Source organism: Simochromis diagramma, unplaced genomic scaffold, assembly GCF_900408965.1.
Source record: "Simochromis diagramma unplaced genomic scaffold, fSimDia1.1 OVJJ01000747.1, whole genome shotgun sequence".
NCBI lineage: Eukaryota > Metazoa > Chordata > Actinopteri > Cichliformes > Cichlidae > Simochromis > Simochromis diagramma.
The window spans coordinates 706,364-729,767 of NW_024386897.1; the positions used below are offsets into that span (position 1 = coordinate 706,364).

At 39.8% G+C, this 23,404-nt stretch overlaps 1 protein-coding gene across 1 annotated transcript; it reads left to right on the forward strand.

Moving 5' to 3' along the window:
• The first annotated feature begins 326 nt into the window (after nucleotides 1-326).
• Nucleotides 327-23,018, forward strand: LOC120735062 (C-type mannose receptor 2-like). The gene is made up of 6 exons (XM_040034241.1): nucleotides 327-1,083; nucleotides 1,348-1,396; nucleotides 21,396-21,779; nucleotides 21,877-22,221; nucleotides 22,307-22,395; nucleotides 22,479-23,018. The coding sequence occupies exons 1-6, from the start codon at nucleotides 910-912 to the stop codon at nucleotides 22,602-22,604; spliced, it is 1,167 nt and encodes a 388-aa protein (XP_039890175.1). The 5' UTR covers nucleotides 327-909; the 3' UTR covers nucleotides 22,605-23,018.
• The last annotated feature ends 386 nt before the right edge of the window (nucleotides 23,019-23,404 follow it).

Sequence of the window (23,404 nt, forward strand, 5' to 3'; positions counted from 1 at the left end):
TATCTTGAGCTGATGCTTCTCCAGGTTTCCTCAGCATATTCCATAACAAATGCACCATGAACATGCGGACTGATCCGAGAGGGAGGAGGACGGTAGTGACGGGGCATTTTCAAAACACATCTTTCATCCTTCCGCACTGAGAAGCAAAACTTCCAGCTTACTTAGTTTTTCTAAGTTAAGACAACTCAAATAAATTGAGTTTATCGGTGTTTTTGCATAAAAAGTACTTGTAACTTATTAAAATTGAGTTCTAATAACAAATTGATAAAAATTGAGTTCAGCCTATTTAATATTTTTAATTAAACACAATATTACATTTTACAGTGTAACACCCGTGTTGTCTGCTCTGATTTTCCTAATGATTTGCATGTTCGGGAAGTTGAATCACCTTTGTGTAACCTTGCTTATGCTAAAAAAGCACACGTATGGTCACATGACCAAAAATAACACTATATTGAGTTTTGGGAGTGGCACCACTTTCAGAACTTCATGTTGTTTTATTGTCAATAAAACTATTTGAAACATGAGCATTATAAAATGCATGTTGTTCAATATGTCATAGAAACATGTAAATAAAAGTTTAAAGTTTACTTTGGTGCCACGACCAAAACATTCAATGACTATATAGACTCACAAAACCTGCTGGCCCACAGGTTTTATAGAACTTATCTGCAAGTCCACTCGTTATGGATAGGCCCACTTGAAGATATATTAAACATTTACATATACAGTTTGAAGTAGTAAATTGAAACATTTTCATGTTCAGCATGAGTTTTGTAAGATCTTGAAAGAAATGGTAAGGTGATAGTCAGTAAACTGGTTTTGTGCTTGATGAATGCTCAAAACATACCAATAATAGTGTAGTAGTTTAGATAAACGTGTGTTTTTAGCATTTGCATAATTGCATTCATGTATTCATTAAGACAGATTTATTCCTGTATCTCCACATGTCTTCACTTTCTAGAGAAAGTTGACTCCCTTCAGGTTTCCTCATTTGACAGTAAAATATATGAGAAGATCAAATCAAACAAAGACTTTCTTAAAAGCCAGCTTCAGTCAACAGAGGAAAAGATAAGCTGTCAGGTGAGTTACAAATCAGTACTTTATTAATCACAAAACTTAAAAACGTATAATTCACGATTTAAATCATTTTTTAAAGATAAAAAAGATTTTTAGATATTCAAAAAGTATTTAAGTATTTATTAAGTATTGATTTATCTTGGATATGCACATTAAAGTATATATTAAGCAACTTATTAGACTGGAGATAAGAAACCTTAAATGATAAAGGTGGGTGTTAAAAAATACAGTACAATAATAATCACAATGACTATATTTGTTATACAGAAACAAAGAATGGAAGAAACCTGTTTACTGCTCATCCTGCTGCTCTCAGGTCAGTAATATTAATATGTTAAACATTTCAAATATAGCCTATAAACACAGAGAGACAGACTGATGTTATTTGGGAGAGTTACATCATGATCAACACCTGAGATCAAATCACTGCTAAATCAAATACATGGATAAGAATGAAATTTGGAAATTTGGTGGCCCGGGTTAACAGTTACCACCAGCAGTGCTGTTGACTAGCTCGATCCTGGTGGCACCTGTTGGGCTTAGACAAAGGAGGAGGATAGGGGAAAGTGTCTAAATAGTAACCTGGTCTCATGGCAGTATGGAGTGTGAGAGCAAGGATTTTAAATGTATGACTGTAAAGGTAAAGGACTGCTTAATATGTTCGAGAGAATGGAAATAGAGACATCCTCGCTGGTTTTAAACAAATTAAGTGATGTAAACTTCATTTAAAAACAAAAACAAAAAACAATCGTGCTAACTTAAATAATATATGGTCATCTAAGATTTGCTACATTTGACTTAGTTCATCTTATGATTTTTTGATCAACTTTATCTGTTTGAATCGTAAGTATATGCTACTTAAAAATATGATTTACATTTATTAATTTATTTCAATTATATAGCGGTCATCTGTGAAAGGTTTTGATTCGTGGGTTCAATTTGAACACAAACATAAGACTTATGTCTTTCTGACAAAAAAAAAATGGAGTAAAAGTGAAATGTCCTTGCCTTTTATCAGTTGCTCACAGGTTCCTACACTAACACTATGCACAAATTTTAACAAAGAGTTTTTGTTGTTATTGTTTTTATTTCTTTTTTGAAACAAACATTTTTAAAACAATGTATGAAAAAAATTATGAATTTACTGTAATCCCCAAAAGCTGTTCATCTGGACGTAGCGTTTTGTGGGAGAAACGTTTCATCACTCATCCAAGTGACTTCTTCCATCTCAGCTCACTGCAGGTTTCCTGAGTCTTATAAATAGTAAATTTGCAATAATGGCTAAAATCAGCCCACTGAAAAAAATATGGGCTGTGAGGTCAGTCCCTTGATCAATAATATTAATATTAGAGATGGCACGATACCACTTTTTTATGTCCGATACCGATACTGATATCATAAATTTGGATATCTGCCGATACCGATAGGAATCCGATATAGTGTGTTTTAATCAACAAAACTGTTTTTTAAATATCTTGCTGCATTTTGTATAAGTTCATACTCAAGTTTAAAACAACAACTACACTAAAGCTATTCTGTTATACCTGTATGCAAAAAAAAATATTTCATAGTTCAGCAATACTGATCAATCTAATAAACTTAAACCTACACCATCCTCCCTATTCTGGTATTTTAAAGAGTACTTAGCATAAATATTAAGCAACCTAACTAATAGGGTTCCAACTCCCAGCAACAACAAAAATAAATAAATAAAAAATAGGGAACCACCCCTCACGCTCCACCTCATGATGCTTAATCGACGTAATCAACCTTAATTTGATGCAGTGTGAAAAAAAAATGCACAGAAATCAATTATTTTTCAAGAAATATTAAATAGATTCAACATCTTTCTTCAACAAAATTGCAGACTGCACAGATGGTACCTTCCCAAAGGAAAAAGTACTATAGCTTACTAGGGTATATATATTAGACTTAATAGTTACTATATACAGTAATGGACTTCTATTCATTTTGCATCAAATTAAAACTTTGGGTGTCAGATAATTATTTATTAAAAGCTAGACATTTTAAATGAGAATAAGAAAGAAAAGTATTTCTTTGTGCCCCCTTTTCCCTGTTAATGCCCTATCGGCCCCCCTGGCTAAACTTTGCTAGATCCGCCCCTGCACAGTTACCAGCCGTCAGCTACGTAGAAAAAGATCCTGGTGTAGAAAGTAATATTAAATACATTCTAACAACAGCTGATCAAGCTTAAACGTGCTGCTGTTGTTCCACTGCTGGTTTCCTCTTTCTGGTGCAAAGTGGGCCAAAAGCAAACTAGAGACACGGACTCGCGACAGAAAAGCCGATCAGCTGATCATTAAGCAGTTTCATGATTGAAGTAGCAGCGAGAAGAGGCAGTCGTTTGTTAAGCTTAACGCAGGAATGCTTTACAAACATTCAGAGATGGACTTACACACTTGCTTTACTTCTCTCGGGATAACTTTGTCGGAGATGAAATGCCCGGTTGCTAGCGAAGCTCCAAATGCTATCCAGACCACCGACAGGTCCCGCATGCCACAGCCGCTCTATCACGTGATGCATACTGCTCCGACGTGCTAACGTTCTGAGGTGAGTTACGGCGTGTTGCAAGTTTTGTGAGGTGCTTTCGTGATATTTAATGGATCGGATTACATTTTTTATTTTTCTCCGATATCCGATCCAGCAATTTAGGTCAGTATCGGACCGATACCGATACGTAATATCGGATCGGTCCATCTCTAATTAATATGGTCCGCCGGCACAAACAGAGTACACTGTTAAGTGCCAGGAGGATTGTTTTTACATCGGGGAAACCAAACAACCTCTGGCGAAGCAGATGGCACAACACAGAAGAGCCACCTCGTCAGGCCAGGACTCTGCAGCAGAGGTGGGACCAAGTCATTGTTTTGCAAGTCTCAAGTAAGTCTCAAGTCTTTATCCTCAAGTCTCAAGTCAAGTCTCAAGTAATGTCAGGCAAGTCAGAGTCGAGTCTCAAGTCACTGGTGTAAAAGTCCGAGTAAAGTCACAAGTCTGAAATTTTGAATTTCAAGTCCTTTCGATTCTTTAAAAAAAAAAAAAACGATAAAAGAATGTTGCAGTTATATACTAAATGTAAATATTAGACCATGTAATTTTTAAATCTGTGTTTTTCTCAACACATGACAAAATAGTGAACTTAGAAAATATACACAAATTGTGAAATTACACCTCTTTAAAATGCAGCTCAATTAAACCTAGCTCCAAGAATAATTTTCACCGACGGTTCTGAGATAAGCTGCATGTTATTCTTGGATGCGCTTGTAGGACCGGCTTTAAAATCGCATGACAAAAATATCATACATATTAAAAAAAACTGCATCACCAACGTAGCCTGGACAACATTTGCTAGTTAGATGAAGTCAGCTATCTCATTGTAGCATATTTATATGCATATTTATAATCATACGGTTCTTGGAGTGAGTGCATACACTCATGAAGTTTAGTAACTTCAGGTCACTGCAACAAGCCCAGGAACAGTTTACCGCCGGATGGGTGCAGGACCTTGAAATGCACCGTGTAGAAAGTAAAGACCATCGTACATATCATAAGTTTACCAGTCTCACAAATTGTCGTCATAAATACACATTCGTTAACCGTTTATTAATATAACCTTTGAGCTCAACGGTAATTAATTAGTAGTGGAAATAATTTCTGGTAGCATTACAGAAATGTAGCAGTGACAATAATACTGTATGCTGTAATCGCACTGGACAATTAGTGATACAAAAAACCTGTTTTATCCTGTGAATAAAAGTATATGTTTTTGTCAATGTACCATAATAACAGAAGCGAAACGCAATATTGTGTCAGGACAATTCATTATTTATGCACAATAAACAAAGGAGCATAGCGCGACAATTTCTGTTCAGCGCCAGACTTGCTTGTAACCTATATCACCAATTATGTTATGAAAATGACGTATTAACTACTAAAAAACACTGACCTTCGTGGAAATGCTTGGAGCAGACTAACATGTGAGCTGGAGTGTTCTGGGACGTTATATTTGGTCTTTGAATGGCTGCAATCCAGGCCATCCGTCGCGTCTTTGTTACTTCGGAAACATGGCTCGAACAATTTCTCTTCAACGACGTAATCCGATAACAACCGATCTCTTTACCTGTCGGCTTCCCGTGGCTGTCATGCGACCGGCTATTGCAGTTAATAATACAACAGCTTCTTGCCATTTTTGTGTTTCTTTTTATCGCTGTGTGACTGATTTCAATTGAAAGCCTGCGTGCGCTAGTACCTCTTGCCATGAGTTCCCAGAATCCTTTGCGGTTTACCCCTGAATGACGTCACATTTTCAATCTCTATATAATATGCATGTTAAATTTTATATTTGGGGTAAAATATCAAGTCTTTTCAAGTAAACCGGTTCAAGTCCAATTCAAGTCCCAGGTCATTGGTGTAAAAGTCCAAGTCAAGTCACAAGTCTTAGAACATTTTTTCAAGTCAAGTCTAAAGTCATAAAATTAATGACTCGAGTCTGACTCGAGTCCAAGTCATGTGACTCGAGTCCACACCTCTGCTCTGCAGTCTATTTACACCTACAGGCCAGTGGACACTCTTTCAATGATGAGGATGTAACATCCTGGACAGGGAGGAACGCTGGTTTGAGCGCAGAGTCAAGGAGGCCATTTACGTGAAAAGGGAAAGACCATCTCTGAATCGAGGAGGGGGCCTAATGGTACACCTTTCACTATCTTACAATGCTGTGATTGCAGCCATTCCTGTGGGAATGGTACTCATAGGCTGTATTCCAGTTCAGGGTCTGCATTATTCAAGGCCGCATTTGAAGGCTGATTATGTCACAGCGACACAACGAAAGATGTGCCAAAGCGACAGCTACTCCAAACATGGCTGAAAATCCATCCTTCATTTCCCTGAATCTGAAGGATGGGTCTGGTGTATCCTTCGTGGCCTAACCTATCCCAGAATTCATAGCGTGGTGGTCAGTGTGGATAATTTTTCCAGAAAAAACGGAGGATGGCTGAAGCGGGCTACCGAAGAACTTTTAAAAGTAAGTACTGAATATTATGTCACTTATTTATGTGCAAATGTATAATAATGAAGAACATTAAAACATTACTGTTGGCCACATGTCGGCAAAGTTATGTGACATTAGCGATGTTTATACTAACTTGGTTTTAAAGGCTTTACTTTAAAATTTACGCCGTTCAATAGTCGGCCTTAATCTTACAGAGATTGTGATGATTTTATGGATAATTAAAGTCAGTCCTATATCCACAAACACAACAGGCTGAAAGTCAGTGATGCTGCTCGGTTTGCAGTCCTGAATATCACGGCACAAGCAGGATTCACTGCACTGTTAATGTTAGCTATGTTATATTGCTGCCTCTGTTCGGTGGTGTCGAGCCAAACGGACTTTAACGTGTGTTTGAACGAGCTGACGGTTCACTCGTTAAGCTGAAAGAAAGATGCTTTAATCACAGCAGTCACACATGTGTCCACTGTACCATCTGGAAACTCTTCTTGTTTAGCACTCGTAATAACACAAACACTAAATCCTCCTTCTCTTGTGCTGTTTTGTAGCAGTGTGTACACCTGAGACTGTCACCTGTCTGTCTGTCCTGCACTCTCTCTCTGTTTCTTTCTCTCTGATTGTGTAATAAAAGTATGAACATGTGTTTATAAGTCACACTTGTGTTTGAATCCTGCAGCTTATCACACATTTGATTTCCATGTGTGACGACTGCAAGTGTCCAGAGTGAGGACAGACTGAGGGACACACTGCTGCACATCATCTGTGAGGCTTTGCACCCCTGATGATCCACCAGGACAAACTCAACAGTGTGTGAGGAAGAGGAGGAGGAAGAGCCAGCAGCAGCTGACAGATGGAGAGAATAGACAGACTGTTCCCTGTTTGTGAAGGACTGCTAGGAAAGTTTAACATAACTGTCTGTCCTGAATCAGTCTTATTAGGTAATGTTCAAATAATGTTATCATCCCAGTGTTTTCAGTGTGGGAGAAAGTACTCAGAGTACTCAGGGCCTTCAAGTTACACACTATGAAAGGCAGCAACAAGTTTAATGTTCAGAAACCTAAAGTATGTATCAGCAGCAGAATGGAGCTAAAATAAATGTTGGTTTCAGTTCTATGAAGCTTTGAGTATTTTGGATCAGTAGCACTGCTGTGTTTGTTGCATCACATTACTGTAATTGTTTATATGCTTTATATATTCTGAGCTAAGTTGATCCATAGTGTGACATCATATTCTATAAGGATGTTATGTGTTTGTGTACTTTCTGCCCAGTTTGACCCATTTAGCAGTAGTCAGCCTGTTTAAGGCTCTGATATCTATTCTGTATGACTTAAAGCAGTTATGACATGGTCTGATTTTCTCACCCAATAAAGGAATATTTAATATATCAGTCTACTCTTCATTCTATCAGACACAGTTATCACAGCTTGTACGTTTTGTTTTTACACATATATATAAGCATCGAGCCAAATTTAGTAATGCCAACATATTAAAAGAACAATATTTGTCTTTTTATTTGAGTGAAGATTTAAGGTGATAGGAAATATAAATAAATGCAATTTTACTGAAGCTCAGTATTTGACACAGAGTTCAAGTTCACTGCTGTAATAACTAATAATGATTAATATAATAACTATAATACTGGCCATATTATATTTACATTACCAAAGTGAGATGACTTTAGTCTCATGAACAACATGAGGCATCACATCAGGGCCTGTGCTGCTAAACCAACTGAGCCTCACCAGGGCCTTTGCTGCCGGCTGAACAAACTGCATCGGTGTTGCTAGTGGAAGACATCAGCACCACACCAAGGCCTGTGCTGCTCGAAAAGCTTATCTGCAATACATCGGGCGCTGTGCTGTTGATTGAAGCCTTCTACACCACATTGGTGAATGTGCTAGCAGAAGCCCTCTGCTAGCAAGCCACAAGGACCCGAACTTCTGGCTGGCGCCTTAATTGCCATCCTAGGTTTGTGCAGCCTATTTAATTCAGCATGAACAATCATTGTGTTTTGGATAATTGCTTTTTTTAATAACTTTACTTTGCTTATTGGCCGTGGGGGACTTTTGGACACTCAATTTTTCTAAGATGAGAACATTTAACAGTGTCCCCATTCTGTGAGACATGGTTCCCAGATCTACATGCGTCACTGCTGCTATACATCCTGTACAATTTCCAATGTATTTGGAACAGGACATTAATCATTTTGAACTACAGAAAGATTTACCTCATCTTCAAAACCTTCTTGCTTTGTACAATTACAAAATTAGTTACGAAAAATCCTGCTTTGTGTCAACATTTCACACGTCAAAATCAATAAGTACAAAGCAGAGACTTCTGATCGTCTTACTACTGCTCTTATCTGGTAATGTGCAACCTAACCCAGGCCCTGAGCTGCAATGTAGCCAGACACCATCTGAATTTAAATCCTCACCTGGGCTGAAGATAGTTCATCTTAATGTGCGCAGTTTGTTACCCAAGATGGATATGATCAAGATCTGGGTTCAATCAACAGATGCAGATATTGTCCTCATTTCTGAAACTTGGTTGTCTAAATATATATCTGATGAACATGTTAGCATGGCTGGCTACAATATCTATCGCACCGATAGGCTTAAGACAGGTGGTGGTGTTGCTGCTTATGTTAAGTCAAAATTTGATGCTACAATAGTTCTATCAGAATCAATTTGCAAACAATTGGAATGTTTGGCTCTGAATGTGAATGTTGCAAAGGGTCTTTGCACAACAGTTGCTTGTTGCTATCGACCCCCTTCTGCCTCCACAGAAGCTCTGCGTTCTTTAAACCTTTTGCTGTCCAGACTAAATTATGGGGAGCTTGTTCTAGCTGGTGACTTTAACTGGGATTGGCTCAAAACTGTTTCAGATGATTTTAAATCTTTTTGTGATTCTATCAGTCTTACCCAGCTGGTCAATTTACCCACTCGGCCGAATCTCAAAAGCCCCGAAAAGTCTACCTTGATTGACTTGATTTTGACAAATGTTCCTCATAAATTTTCATCTTTGGGTGTCTTCTGTAACGACTTAAGTGACCACTGTATTGTTGCTGCTATTAGAAATACTAAAGTGGCCAAGTCACAACATCGTATTATTTTTAAAAGAACTCTTAAACATTTTAATGAGCAAGCATTTTATCATGATTTGTCAAATTATGACTGGAAGAAAATAGGATTGATCCCTGATGTAGAATTAGTGTGGGCATTCTTTAAGGATGGGTTTATGCAAATTGTCAATAAACATGCTCCATTAAGAAGATATAGGATAAAAGGTCGTGAAAACCCCTGGTTTTCCCAAGAGCTGGCAGATATCATTCATGAGCGTAACCTGGCTTGGGCCAAAGCGAGGAAAACAGGCTATCCCAGTGATTGGCTTCTTTTCAGACAACTAAGAAACAGATGTACTTCCTCTATTAAGAAAGCTAAAACAGAATATTATCTGTCTGTCACCACTGAGAACCTAAATAATCCACAGAAGTTCTGGAAAATCATTAAGTCTCTTTCAGTGAGTAAAAGCTCCCACGCTCTACCCACCTATGTTTTTATAGATTCTGTTCCTGTTTATGATAGGAAGGAGATTATGAATTGTTTTAACAAGCACTTCATATCTTCTGGCTCTTTGTTTGACTCTCTGAACCCAGTCTCTGTAAAATCTGGCACAAACCTTCCGGTGTACACTGGTCAGCCATTTAACTTTGTTCCTTTCTCTGTGCAGGAGGTCTGTAAAGCTCTTAAACTGTTAGATCCTAGAAAATCTCCAGGGCCAGACTTACTAGATCCTTACTTCTTGAAACTGGCAGCTGATTTTGTGGCAGAGCCTCTCACAACACTTTTCAACCTCACACTGGATACGAATAAAATTCCCTCAGTATGGAAATCAGCTTTTGTTGTTCCTCTATTAAAAGGGGGCGACCCAGCAGTGTTAACTAATTACAGACCAATATCTAATCTATCTGTGCTGGCCAAAGTTCTTGAAGCTCTTGTGTGTGAGCAGTTAAAGGAGTTTTTACACACCAATGCCATTTTATCTGAATATCAATCAGGCTTTAGGAAGAATCACAGTACTATCACAGCTGCAATTAGAGTGGTAAATGATATTACTATTGCACTTGATAAAAAACAACACTGTGCATCCCTTTTTATTGATTTGTCAAAAGCATTTGACACTGTTGATCATTGTATTTTAAAACTTAGACTCTTCCAGTCAGGACTCTCTGAGAGAGCAGTGGCATGGTTCTCAAACTACCTCAGTAACAGGACTCAGTGCATTAAATCTGACGGTCTATGTTCTGACTTTGTTACAGTGCACAACGGAGTGCCACAGGGTTCTGTATTAGGTCCCCTTCTATTTATCATTTACGGAAACAATCTTAGTCTACATGTGCCAGATGCAAACTTGCACTTCTATGCTGATGATACAGTTATTTACAGCTGTGGTTCAACTCTTGTCCAAGCCATCGACTCCTTGCAGAAAGCCTTTTCTGCTGTCCAGCACTCATTACATCAGCTTAAACTTGTTCTCAACGCAGACAAAACAAAGCTCATGTTGTTTTCTAAATCAAGGAGACGAGCCCAAACAATCCCATCAGTAACCACTCTTGAAGGTAATAAAATAGAGTTGGTTCACACCTATAAATATCTGGGAATCTTAATTGATGACTCGCTTACATTCAAACCACATGTAGAGAATCTTGTGAAAAACCTGAAGTTAAAACTGAGATTTTATTTTCAAAATAAGTTGTGTTTCTCTTTTAATACAAAGAAGCGGCTTGTTGCTGCAACATTCTTGCCTGTGCTGGATTATGGTGATATTCTATATATGAATGCTTCTGCTCAATGTCTTCGAATGGTTGATTCTGTGTATCATGCTTCTCTGAGGTTCATCACTAACTGTAAATTTCAGACTCACCACTGTGAGTTATACTCTCAGGTAGGATGGCCTGCTTTGGTAAGTCGGAGGAACTCTCATTTATACAGTTTTATATATAAGGCGATACTTGGGTTGCTGCCTTCTTATATATGTTCCCTGCTTGTAATGAAACATGCTGGTCGGTATTCTCTTCGTCCGCATGGTTACTTGTTGCTTTCTGTTCCATTTGCCCGAACTGAACTTGGTAAAAGAGCTTTTGTCCATTTAGCACCCTTGGCCTGGAACAAACTGCAGAAGGAAAATGACTGAATTCATTTCATTAAGTGATTTTAAATCTAAACTACGAATCCTTGAGGCCAAGTCCATAACATTCAACTGTTTCAATTAGATTGATTATCATTTTAACTGACTTTTTTATTTTATTTGAATTTTATTTTTTATTTTATTTGTATTCTTTCACTTATTGTTGCATGTGTGTTGTTGCTGCCTGTGTTTGAGTAATTTCTGTAACTGTGAGACACTTGCTGCTGCCTATCTTGGCCAGGTCTCGCTTGAAAAAGAGGTTTTTAATCTCAATGGGATCTTCCTGGTTAAATAAAGGTTAATAAATAATAAATAAATATCTAATTGTTATTTACTTGCTAATCTTAAAATGACTGTTCAGTACAGAAATGAAGCCCAACAATCATGTTTTACAGTCCCGTGGTCTAAGCCTCAGATACTTATCAAATGAAACAAAGCTCATAGAAAAACAAACAGATCAACAAAAACATTTTCTCCTTCATTTCTGTCAAACTGTCACGGCGAATGGGATGAGCCGTGTGTAGAAAATAAACGAGGATCCAAGTGCAGGCACTCGTGGAGGTGCGAAGGAGGTTTATTGTAAAATAAAACACAAGGTGAAAATGGCAAGCAGAACTTAAGACAATCTAAACTGGGAAAAACTAAACTACTAAACATGAAAAAGAAAACGGACATGAAAGAGGGTGAGCAGAGTTATATGACGGTAGAGAGCAGGTAGAACACACTGAATGTAGATTCACAGACAGACCAGCGACTAGTACACAAGTAGACATGACTTAAATACACACAGAGGAACACAGATTACACAGGGAGATTACACACAGGTGGGGAACACAGCTGGGAGTAATTGACAAGACGAGACAGGGGAAGCAAAACTGAATACACTGACATCAGACATGAACCTTCAAAGTAAAACAGGAGACAAGAGACAATTCACAAGACACAAATTTGACACTGAACTAAAAGGGACACATGGAAACATACACTGACTAAACTCAGACCTCATACTGACACAGAACCAAAAACCTAGGAACAAACAAAGACATCAAGAAATCAAAGATTAACAATACAAAAGAGACAATGCTGGGTCACCGACACAAACAATGCTGTATGAAATGTTTCCAGTGGTTAGTATCATTGTTGCTAGGCAACCTGAGCCTAGACGGTCCCATTTCACAAGCTTCGCACTTCTGGCCTTCTCGGTCTTCGAGGACGTGGCCTACGTAGACCGCGAAGTCTGGGTCCTCCAAGGCTACAGACCCTGAATTGGGATACAGCCATGGTCACTGATCAGTTTCCATTGATAACCTGTGAAATAGCCTCATGCTTTAAAACTGCCCAAGAACTGCTGATTAGGTGTGGGTTTCAATGATCAATTTTCCAGTTAAAATGGATTTTAGCTTGAATAACCCGATATTGATTCATTAAACCCTTAATCGACTTTTTAAATAAAAATGTATTTTGCCAGAAACGCTAGAATCTCAGGTAAAAGCTCACGAAACTATTTCAACATCCCCAAAACAGCTAAAACAGTAAATGAGAGCAGATAAACAGATTAAACACAAGGACAGAAACACAGAGCGCGGACCTGATGGATCAGGATCAGTGAGATGTTGGCACAAACACGCCGTCGGGGCTGAAAGTTGACATCTCACAGATTCTCATGCATCGGGTGCACGCTTTGTTTACGGCTTTTTTGCGCTCAATTCTGATGCTGTTTTGATATGAATGTTAACCAAGTATTAAATCCCGTTCTTTGTATTCTTTAATGGTCTGACAAAACAGTCAGATAAATCAAACCTTACTCAACTCATTCTTCTCCACTTCTATACCATTGATTCATTAATTTTGAATTCTGCTGCAGCTGCTCTATTCCCATGTTGTTGCAGTATACTAATGACTAAACTCGTATTATGGATGGATTATCTCAGGTGTTCCCCTGACCAAAGTTTGGTCCATTTACAGTATCCTGCCATGCGATTGCATTTGTCCATATCCATCAGGAACCCTCACATTAACCTTTATCAAGTGGAAAAAGTGGAAAAAAGTTTGCGTCCAGCAGTGGCGGTCCTAGCTTGTTTGGCGCCCTGGGCGAACACTCCCTCCTTCTTCTTTTCTATTTTTTTCTAAACTGAGGACCTGATGGCTTTGAACTTTTCTTGTCCATCTTCCATTGGTTTTAATTTTGCACTCCAGTATGAACACAAATCCCCCAACTTGAGGATCGCCATAACATAACCTAATAGATCTACACCTTAGTTCACAGGAGAGCTGATGTTCGACCAGGTACCAAAGCAAATCATTCGTACTGTACAAATAATGTAAATATGACGGTGTATCATGCAAGATTGATATCAAACTGATCACTTGACCCATATTACGTTACTTTTTCTTCAAGTGAATCAACAAATGGCAAAATGAAAAGCCGAACAACAACAATGCTGTTTCTTTAGAGAGTCTTAGTGTGTTTTTGTGTGTTTATTTCCTATTTTCAGTTGTTACCCTCCACGGCTAAATAAATCGGTTTCAGTAATGTACTGATATACAAGAATGGACATAAGGAGCTTCTTTCAAAGAAAAAACTCTGGTAGATGTTATTTTATATATTATGCTTTGTATGTTGTTCAGTATATTTCTATGCAAAACAAGAGGAATTTCAATACACAGCAGTATATTCACAGTTGAAACCAGATATTTACATACACTTTATGGAAAACACAAGAACATTTTTTTACTGTTAAACATCAATTTAGAGTAAACTTTTGTTTTAGATAAATAAATATTGAAATATCTTTTGAATTAGTTAAATGTCAGAATAAAGAGAGACAGAGCTGTCTATTTTAATCACTTTCATTAAATTTAGGAGTACATGTACACTAAGTTTATTGTTAATTAATAAGAAAACTCCAGATGATTCCATTCTGAGCTGAAGAAGCTTCTGATAGGTTAGTAGAGTCCATGTGAGTAAACTGGTGGCACAGCTGTGGATGCATATAAGGCAAAACACAGAGCCTGTTTCTGTGACATGGGAAAATCAAGAGATGTCAACCAAAACACCAGAAAAAGAACTGTGGAGCTCCATAAGTGTGGCTCAATTTTGAATACAATTTGGTGCCATTTACAATTAAAAAATACAGATAGTTTCTCTCTTTACTCTTAAAGTTAACAAATATGTTTTTATATTTATCAATAAAAAATAAACATTTTGTCTGATTTGATGTTACAATTAAAAAAGTGTTTGTTTTTATCTGAAGAGTTTGTAAATATCTGGTTTCAACTGTATATTTGATGATGTTGGTGTTTGGCTTGATTGTCAGCACAGAGAGGGAGAGAGAGGAACAGAGACTTTTGACTTTTCACACAACTTTATTTACACTGAATTAAAACAAAACAAACAAAAACAAAAAAAAACTAATGCAAAAATGCTACCACATAATCACAACATTCATTGTACACTAACCATTAACTAAGGTACTCAGCACACACACTTAAAAGATAAGCACAAGTGTCCCATCAGCTCCTACTGAAAACAAAACCCTTCCAATGCCCCACATAGTTTCAAAGGAGTCCAGACTATTAGTCAGAGAGTAAAAAGCATGCTCTACTCTCAGACGGGATGCCAACAGGCCCTTTAGACTTTGCACAACATCAGTCCAACCCTGATCTAGCACCTGGTTCTTCCTAGTCTTCCATATTGCCAGCTTAGCTGTGCCAAACAAAAAATTAATCAGAACCAAGGTCCGTCTTTTCTGCACTGAATACTTAGGGCCAAAAGCAAACAAAGGTACAGAGAAAGTATCCCCTAAAGATTCCACCCACTCCTGCAACAAAGAAAATAAATCCACTAGCCGCCAACAACAGACCACTAAGTGCTCCAGCGTCTCCCTTTCTGAACAAAAAGGACAACCCTCCCCAGTGCTTGGGTCCAGGTGGGCTCTGTGTCTGTTCATGGCTATTGCTCCATGTATAATCCTCCACTGGAGGTCAGCCATCCGTTTTTCAACAGGAGGCTTATACAGGTATAAGCCTCCTGGTGTCCCCAGGGAGAGAAGCATGCCACTCCCTTCAGGCTGCTCCTCAAAGGCAGGACTGACCATCAATGAAGGGAAAACATATTCGCTGTCATCAGCCCATTGATCAGCTAGGACATGATCTCCAGCAAAGTCTCTCAGTGATGGCGACAGAGATTGCCAAACTTCCTCCATAATTCTCTCCAGCACTCTGTAGGACTTAATGACTGTGACACCACCAAGTGCACCCATAGACATCCTTGTAAGATGACCCAGTTTGACAACGCCAGCCTCCACAAAATTGGTACTTATTGTAGCAGAAGAAAATACAGTGCTGGGAAAAAAGTCATTAAAAAACAGTGGCTCCTCGAAAAGCAACATCCCAGGTCTGGAGTCAGGAGTACATGCGACCTTCAGCGCCCGCCAGGCGTTAACCACTGAGCTGTAAAATGGCACAAGGCCAGAAAGATCCACTTGATCCAATTTCAGAAGAAAGAGGTGTTTATCCAATCCAAGCCGGCCCGCTCTCCTGAGCAGCAACTGAGCAGAAGTCATCCAGCTGTGACCACAGCCATACAGCAGCCTCTGTGCCATCTGTAGTCTAAAGGTTGCTGTTCTGGACAAAACATCTATTAGGCCTTGTAACCCCTCCACCACAGGAAGATACGGGCCCGCCGCACGAAGCCAATGCTGTCCCGACCAGACAAACTTCACCAGAAGCCGCTGCACTTCTTCCAGAAGACCGGGTGGTGGCACTAAAACAAGTAATCTGTGCCATAAAGATGAGGCAGCTAGATTGTTAGCTACTAGAACTCTACCCCTGTAGGACAGGTAGGGGAGCAACCGGTTCCATTTAGACAGCTTAGCCTCCACCTTTTCCCGCACTCCCTCCCACTTCTGCTTCACAAAGTCATCACTCCCCAAGTAAACCCCAAGAGTTTTAATGCCCCTTTGACCCCAGTGAAGGTTCCCAGGAAGCTTGGGAATACTCGACAAATTCCACTGCTCCACCAAACAGGCCTCACTCTTACCCCAATTAACCCTAGCTGAGGAAGCATTTCCATACAAAACCAGACATTCCTGCAATGCCTGCACATCCTTTTGATCCGTAATAAAAACATTAATATCATCAGCATATGCCGACACAACGACAGGAGGGCTCTGAACCATATCTGGCAAAGAGAAACCCTTAAACTGGAATACAGTAAGATTGATCCACACCAATCAGCAGTTCAATGACCATTTTCAGTCTGTTCGATAAAACCTTGGAAAGAATCTTGTAGTCTGCACATAAAAGGGCCACTGGTCTCCAGTTTTTAAGAAGGGTTAAATCTCCCTTCTTTGGTATGAGAGAGATAACTGCACGCCTGCAGGAAGCTGGAAGTATCCCTTCCATAAAACATTCCTTAACCCTTTAAGACCTACCATAGAACCAAGTCCGCCAGAGCTTATATTATATTTTTACATGGTGTGGTGCCATTTTTGGGAGCATTTCAAATTGCTATACATCAATACAACAATTATAGCCCAGATTTTAATAATATGTATTCATTAAGTGCATAATAATTACATAAATTGCAAAAAAGTGCAATAAACTACAAAAAAATGGAAAATCATTTTTGCTTTTTTAACATATATTTCTAGTTAGAGAAATTTAAGAGGCTTATCCCTCAAAACTGTAAATACAAAAAAGTTGCACAAAATAGTTTCCTACCACAGGAAATTTATTTTGAGTGTCTTCAAAGTTTTATTTTTGAAATACACCAATTTTATATACTGCAGGAAAAACGAAAATAAATATTATAATGCAAATTTGCAGAAAAGCAGCATATGCATCAAAATAAACTATTTCCAGCAGTGCAATATGAGTCCTAAGCATCCCAGAAACGACACAGAAAGTCATAAAGTCAAAGATAACTTTTAAAAACACCAGTATAGGCCCTGAGGCCCTGATGGTAAAAAAAAACTACATTTCCGCGAAAATGACATCACTTCCGGTTTCGGGCAGGTAATGGCGGACATGCAAAAGTTCGCGCTGACGTCTATTCCAACGTAGGAAGTGTTCTGAACACCTGATCGGATCGGCAAAGCGTGTTTCTGGAATATTATGTTTTTGTTGCTGCAAGTGCTTTTTATGCAGTTTTTGCAAAGCTATATGTGGAAGGAAACCGTGACCTAGGGCAAGCTGATGGCATAAGATGTAAGTACAACTCCTCTGGTTTCATATGCAAAAAAAAATATTGCGCTAGCTTACGTGGTTGCAGAGCTACCGGGATTTAAAAATAGTTACACAAAACAGAGCGTGCCCGCTCCGACCGGCTCTAAAGGGTTAAACACGTCCAGTAGGTCCCGACCCAGAAGACTCCAGAAGTGCTTAAAAAAGTCTGATGGTAAACCATCTATTCCTGGAGCTTTGCTTGAAGCCATCTGAGACACCGCCGCAGACAGCTCATCCAAGGTTATATCCCTGTTCAAAACGTCCCGATCCCCTGGGCTCGGACCCCTGCAGAAGGTCCGAAGCAGAGTCCACATCACAGCTATCCGCAATAAACAAGTCTGTGTAAAAGGCCACTGCATGCCTTCTCATCTCAGCCGGATCCATGGTCACTTTTCCATCCGAAAGCTAAAGACACACCATTTGCTTTCTGTGAACCACAGACTTCCCCAAATTAAAGAAAAATGTGGTTGGAGCGTTCATGTCCTGGAGCCTGGTGAAACGTGCTCGAACCAAAGCTCCTTTAGCTCTCTCATGTAAAAAATGGTTAAGCTCTTGCCTTTTAGAATGTAGACAGTCATTATTCCGCTGACCTAACTTTGAACCAGAGACATTCTCCACACGTGTTATCTCTTTTTCAAGGTCCTGCACAGTTCTCATGATATTGGCTGTCAAAAGAAAACTATATTGCTGACAAAACACACGAATTTGAGCCTTTCCTACCTCCCACCATTGAGTTAGGGAATCAAATTCACCCTTCCGTGATCTCCAGTAATCCCGAAGAAAACTAAAATTGTCACAGAATATCCGATGATGCAATAATTTTATATTAAACAGCCAAAAAGATTTGGATTTGCTGGTGGTAGATAGAAACAGCTCCAGTAAAACTAAGTGATGATCTGTAAAAACAACAGGAAAACACTGACAGTTAATAATTCGAGCAGTACATGAAACAGACACATAAAACCTGTCTAATCTCGCTGCACTAATCCTGCCATCAGTCACTTTCACCCAGGTATACCGCCTGGATGAGGGATGCTTCATCCTCCACGCATCAACCAAATTAATTTTCCGTAGGACATCTGTTAGAGCAGAAGATGACTGAAGATGCGGCTCCGCCCCAGTCCTATCCAAAGTAAAGTCAAGACAACAATTCCAGTCCCCACCCAACACAATACAGTCCCGTTGAGCAGCACCACTTAATTTTTCTTTCAATAATTTAAACAAAATCTCACGCTCAGACATGTTCCTCCACCTCTCCTTCCCCCGAGGCAACAACACACTCTACACCCAACTCAGAGCTCCCCATTTCATCCCCATTCCGTGCCGTACTGACCGCAGGTCCAGCCTCCACCCTCTCTGTCGGCTTGGTTGTAGTCATGCAATCACTCACCTCACTCCACACTAAAGCCGTAGCGTCCGCGGGAGAAACGCCAACCTCACCTCGCACCGAGGGCGCAGTGTCCTCTTTAGATAGAGCAGTTTCACCATACGCTGGAGGCACAGCTCCAGCCGGGTCAACGGCGGCCTCGCCCCGCACTATAGACACAGCCTCAGCCGGGACAAGAGCAGCTTTGTCCCGCACTAGAGGCACGGCCTCAGCTGGGGCAACAGCGGTCTCACCCCGTGCCGGAGGCGCAGCAACGTTTAGCGCCTGCTGCCCGCTAACCCCCTCCCCACTATCATCCACAGCAGGTCCCGCTGCAAGCTGTCTGTGAGGACACATTATTTTCTTACGACCCACATCTCCACACTCAAAACATTTCATGTTCCCAGAACTAGCATACTCCATGTAGAACCCTTCTTCATGTTTGACACAGAAGGAGACATCCAGTGTCTGTGTGGGGGAGTCTAAAAACATGTGCCTCCGAAGGGACTGAACATGCTTTAACTTGGCGTCCTTACAGCCCAGACTCACTGTCCGGAAGCCACTGGCAACTCTCCCAAAGCGCTTCAGTTCTTGCTCTAAAGCCGCATTGGAAATAAACGGAGGCACCCCCGACACAGTGATCCAAGTGGAGGGCACTGCGAGGGGTGAAACCTGCATAAATTCATCATTCAAATACAGGCCACTCTCTATAAGCTGATTGACAAACCCAGCCAACAACACCTGCTCGACAGTGGTGCTTGGCTGCGGCACCACCCTGACTCCATGCTTCAAAGACAGGGACAGCGTCCCACTGGACGCCATCCCTGTCAAACTGAAATACAAACTACACAACCACAAACAGCTATGAAACAATCATACAATAAACACAGCAAGAAAACAAGGGGAAAAAAGCATTCATTGAAAAAAAAATCACACACTCTCACTCAGACACACCAAACTCACCACCATCAAACTCGCAGCATGCAGTGCGAGAGAGAGAGAGAGGGAGAGAGAGGAACAGAGAGGGACAGAGAGGAACAGAGAGGGAGAGGGAGAATGAGGACAGAACAGAGATGAACAGGAGCAGGTGAGACACACATATTAGTCAAATGGTTGTTTGCCAAAAGTATCACCGTATCATAGGTACTCATGTATCTCGTACCTAGTGTTTCTTTTTAGGTTTGTTATTTTTCAAATTCTATATTTATTAAGTTTTGCAGGCTTGTTTGCACAACAAGGATAAATAATTATATAAACTTTTCTCAATCTAAATACTGTACTTTGGTAGAATCAAACAATGAGTGTAGTGCAGGTCTATGATGATTTTTAGTGCTACTATCATCTAGTTCTGATTCTGGTTCTATCTTGGTTAAATCCTAAGTAGTCCTGATTTTGCACTCTTGTAGTCCTGTTTTAATTCCGGATCAGTTCTGGGTCTGGTTGAATTGGGGTTTAGTCCTCGTGTCTTGATACAGCCCCGACTTTGTTCTGCCTTGCTGCTTAATTAAAAAACTAGTTTAAGGTGTCCTGCACATGTGATCTATATTTTTCCCTATATGAAGTCATTCTTTTTTGAACAAAAGTCAAAACAGAGCCAATTAATCTTTCAGTCATTTCTAACCCTGCGACATGCCTACGACATTCCCAATATGCGCTGGCTGATGTCGTGGCAGCATGAGTAGGAGCATTTTTTTTTTTTTTTTGCTGATGCCCGTCATGCCGCCCCGGGCAACCGCCCGTGTCGCCCGTATCAAAAACCGCTACTGCCCTCCAGCTTCACTGTGCTAATGTTATGCTAACATAGCTGCTAACTTCTTGCTAACTTCCTGCTAACTTCTAACACCGTTAAATTTAATAAATCCTGTTTTCATGGATGCCTGGATGTTAAACTTAATTATTACACCTGGTAAAGCAGCAATGCTGATCATTTTATTAAAGATTAAAGAATTTAGACAATTTTTAACGTTCAGTGCAGCCGCAGTGATTGTTTGACTTTGAGACCTGAAGCAGACGGAGTTTTGGACCCAGATTACTCGGCGAGGCTCCTGACTATGGTAGCTGTCTCCGACAATGCTCCGACAATCCATCAAGTGGTGCAGCTTTGTAACTTTCCAAAGTCATACTAAAACATTTTTGACAGATTTTTTAGCGCCGTGTACCACATAAAATCGGTTCAAGTTCAGTAAGCAAAACCAGAATTCATACATAAGATTATAAGGCGTAAAGTTGAGTTTTGAGAAAATTAGAGGATGCGCCTTATAGTGCGGAAAATACAATATTTAAACACAACCTGTATATTTTTGTCTCTTTCATCTCTCTGTATGAGGAAAGTCCAGGTGATAGATAGATCAATATGTTATGTTCTATGTGTTACTGTTCCCACCAATTAGACTCAAAGAAGTTTGATGTTTACGGGCGTGCAGTGATGAGCAATACGAACTTCCCCCAAATAGGTTAAACAAAGAAATGTGTTAAGAATGTTAAAACATTTCTTTTTTTTTTTCTCAGGAGGACTTTCCACTCTTCCTCCCCACTCCAGAGAATATCACTTTGTGAACCAGAAAATGACCTGGACTGAAGCTCAGAGTTACTGCAGAGAACACTTCACTGACTTGGTCACCATCTACAACAGCAACATCAAACAACTGCTTCTCTCAATGGCACAAAACATTAATGAGTGGGTATGGATAGGGCTCTATAATGACCGTTACAGCTGGAAGTGGTCGATGGAGGGAAAACTTTTTTATGTTGGCAGCACACATGAATTTTTGATCTGGGCTAACGGCCAACCAGACTGTATAAATGCAAATGAATACTGTGTGGCTCTTCAGGGACAAACACAGATGGATGATAGACCCTGTGGAGATTCTTACCCTTTCCTGTGTTACAATGGTAGGAAAAAAAATATTTGTTGGCCTAGTTATCCCTACAATTTTACGAGATTAATAATGTGTGTTTCAAAATTCATCCTTTCTTGAATCTTTCACAGCCAAAAATGCAAGTTATATCTTAGTGAAGGAGAGCCGCTCCTGGTCAGCGGCTCAGTCGTACTGCAGGACATACCACACAGACCTGACCAGTATAAGAAGCAAAGAGGAGAAATCCAACATCACGCTCACTTTGAATGGATCAGGGGTTCAGTATGTGTGGATTGGCCTCTACAGGGATCCCTGGGCCTTCTGGTCTGACAACACAACCTCAACATTCACTAACTGGAAGTCTTCTGAGCCTAATAACTTCGGTTCAGTTGAGTACTGTGGAGCATTTGATTTAAAGTCAAGGGAATGGGCTGATGGCTCCTGTACCAGCAGACACTTTGTTTTCTGTTTCACAGGTGAGGTCCAGAATGCAAACACTGTAAGATCCTGTCATCATGTAAAACACTAATGTTTGTGTTGTTATATGTGGTTCATTTTTAGCAGTGACAAAGCAAACAGTGCTGAAAATGAAGCTTCAGTCAGAGGCAGACATGCACAGCACAGAGATCCAGCAGCAGGTTTCACAGCAGGTCAGCAGTTCAGTCACAAACACAAACTTGACACAAGTTCAAACTATGCTGCATGTTTTTCATCATCTGCACATTTTGTCCAGCTGTCAGGCCTCATGCTGTCAAAAGGACTGACAGACTTCAGGATTCGTTGGAGGAAAGTCCAGAGTTACCGTGACGACCAGTCAAAGAAGCAGGATGTGGACGGTGACTGCAAAACTGAAGACTGACTGGACTGAACCACTTCATGTGTGAAGTTAATAACATGCTGTGCTGAGCTGTCTCATCCTTTAAATCTTTTATTTCAAAGTATATTGATTGCAGAAGTGCCACCAATAACTTGTTTGTTCAGCTACGGTTGTAGTTTTTCAGAAAATCTTTTAATTAGAGGTCCATGCACTAATTTTGTGGTTCATCTTGAAGTTTTTGTAGGCTGTAGTTTCTTGAATTAATCTCTGTCAGCACTATAAACACTGTTCTGGCTTTTTGTGCAAGCAGTTTATTAGGATCCATATTTCTGTTTAATTGTGACAGTAACCTCTGCTGACTTAAAAAAAATGGTAAACAAGAAAGTGAGGAGATGCAAAGCAAAAACAAACAAACCTCCCCTGAACAAAACGTTGTACTGTTTATTTCCTGTTTTTTTACGGTGGCCCCGAGAGGCCAAACGGACTGCAACTTCAGAAAACACTTGCAAAAAGAAAAATGCTGCAAAAAGAAAAAACACCTGCAAAAAGAAAAACACTTGCAAAAAGAAAAAAGCAAGTGTTTTCTGAAGTTGCAGTCCATTTGGCCTCTCAGGGCCACCGTAGATTTTGCTCAGACTGTTTGATTACCATTTGATAACCACAAAAATGTAACCATAAGAGTATCAGACCTTACCCGATTTAAATTTGGACGATCACTTTCAACTATGTGCAGTTTTAATGCAGGCTGGACGTCATCTTGACAGACACTTTAATTGAATTAGTTTTTTTTCTTTTTATCAAAGTGGCTGTGATGGATTATTTCAGAAGGGATTTATTGTTTT

What these genes read in the sequence shown, in the direction of transcription:
- LOC120735062 (XM_040034241.1), top strand. Translation starts at nt 910, where the DNA reads ATGTATTCATTAAGACAGATTTATTCCTGTATCTCCACATGTCTTCAC. An exon ending in CTTTGTTTTCTGTTTCACAG is followed by an intron (nt 22,222 to 22,306) that starts GTGAGGTCCAGA and finishes GTTCATTTTTAG; the next exon opens with CAGTGACAAAGCAAACAGTG. An exon ending in AGCAGCAGGTTTCACAGCAG is followed by an intron (nt 22,396 to 22,478) that starts GTCAGCAGTTCA and finishes CATTTTGTCCAG; the next exon opens with CTGTCAGGCCTCATGCTGTC.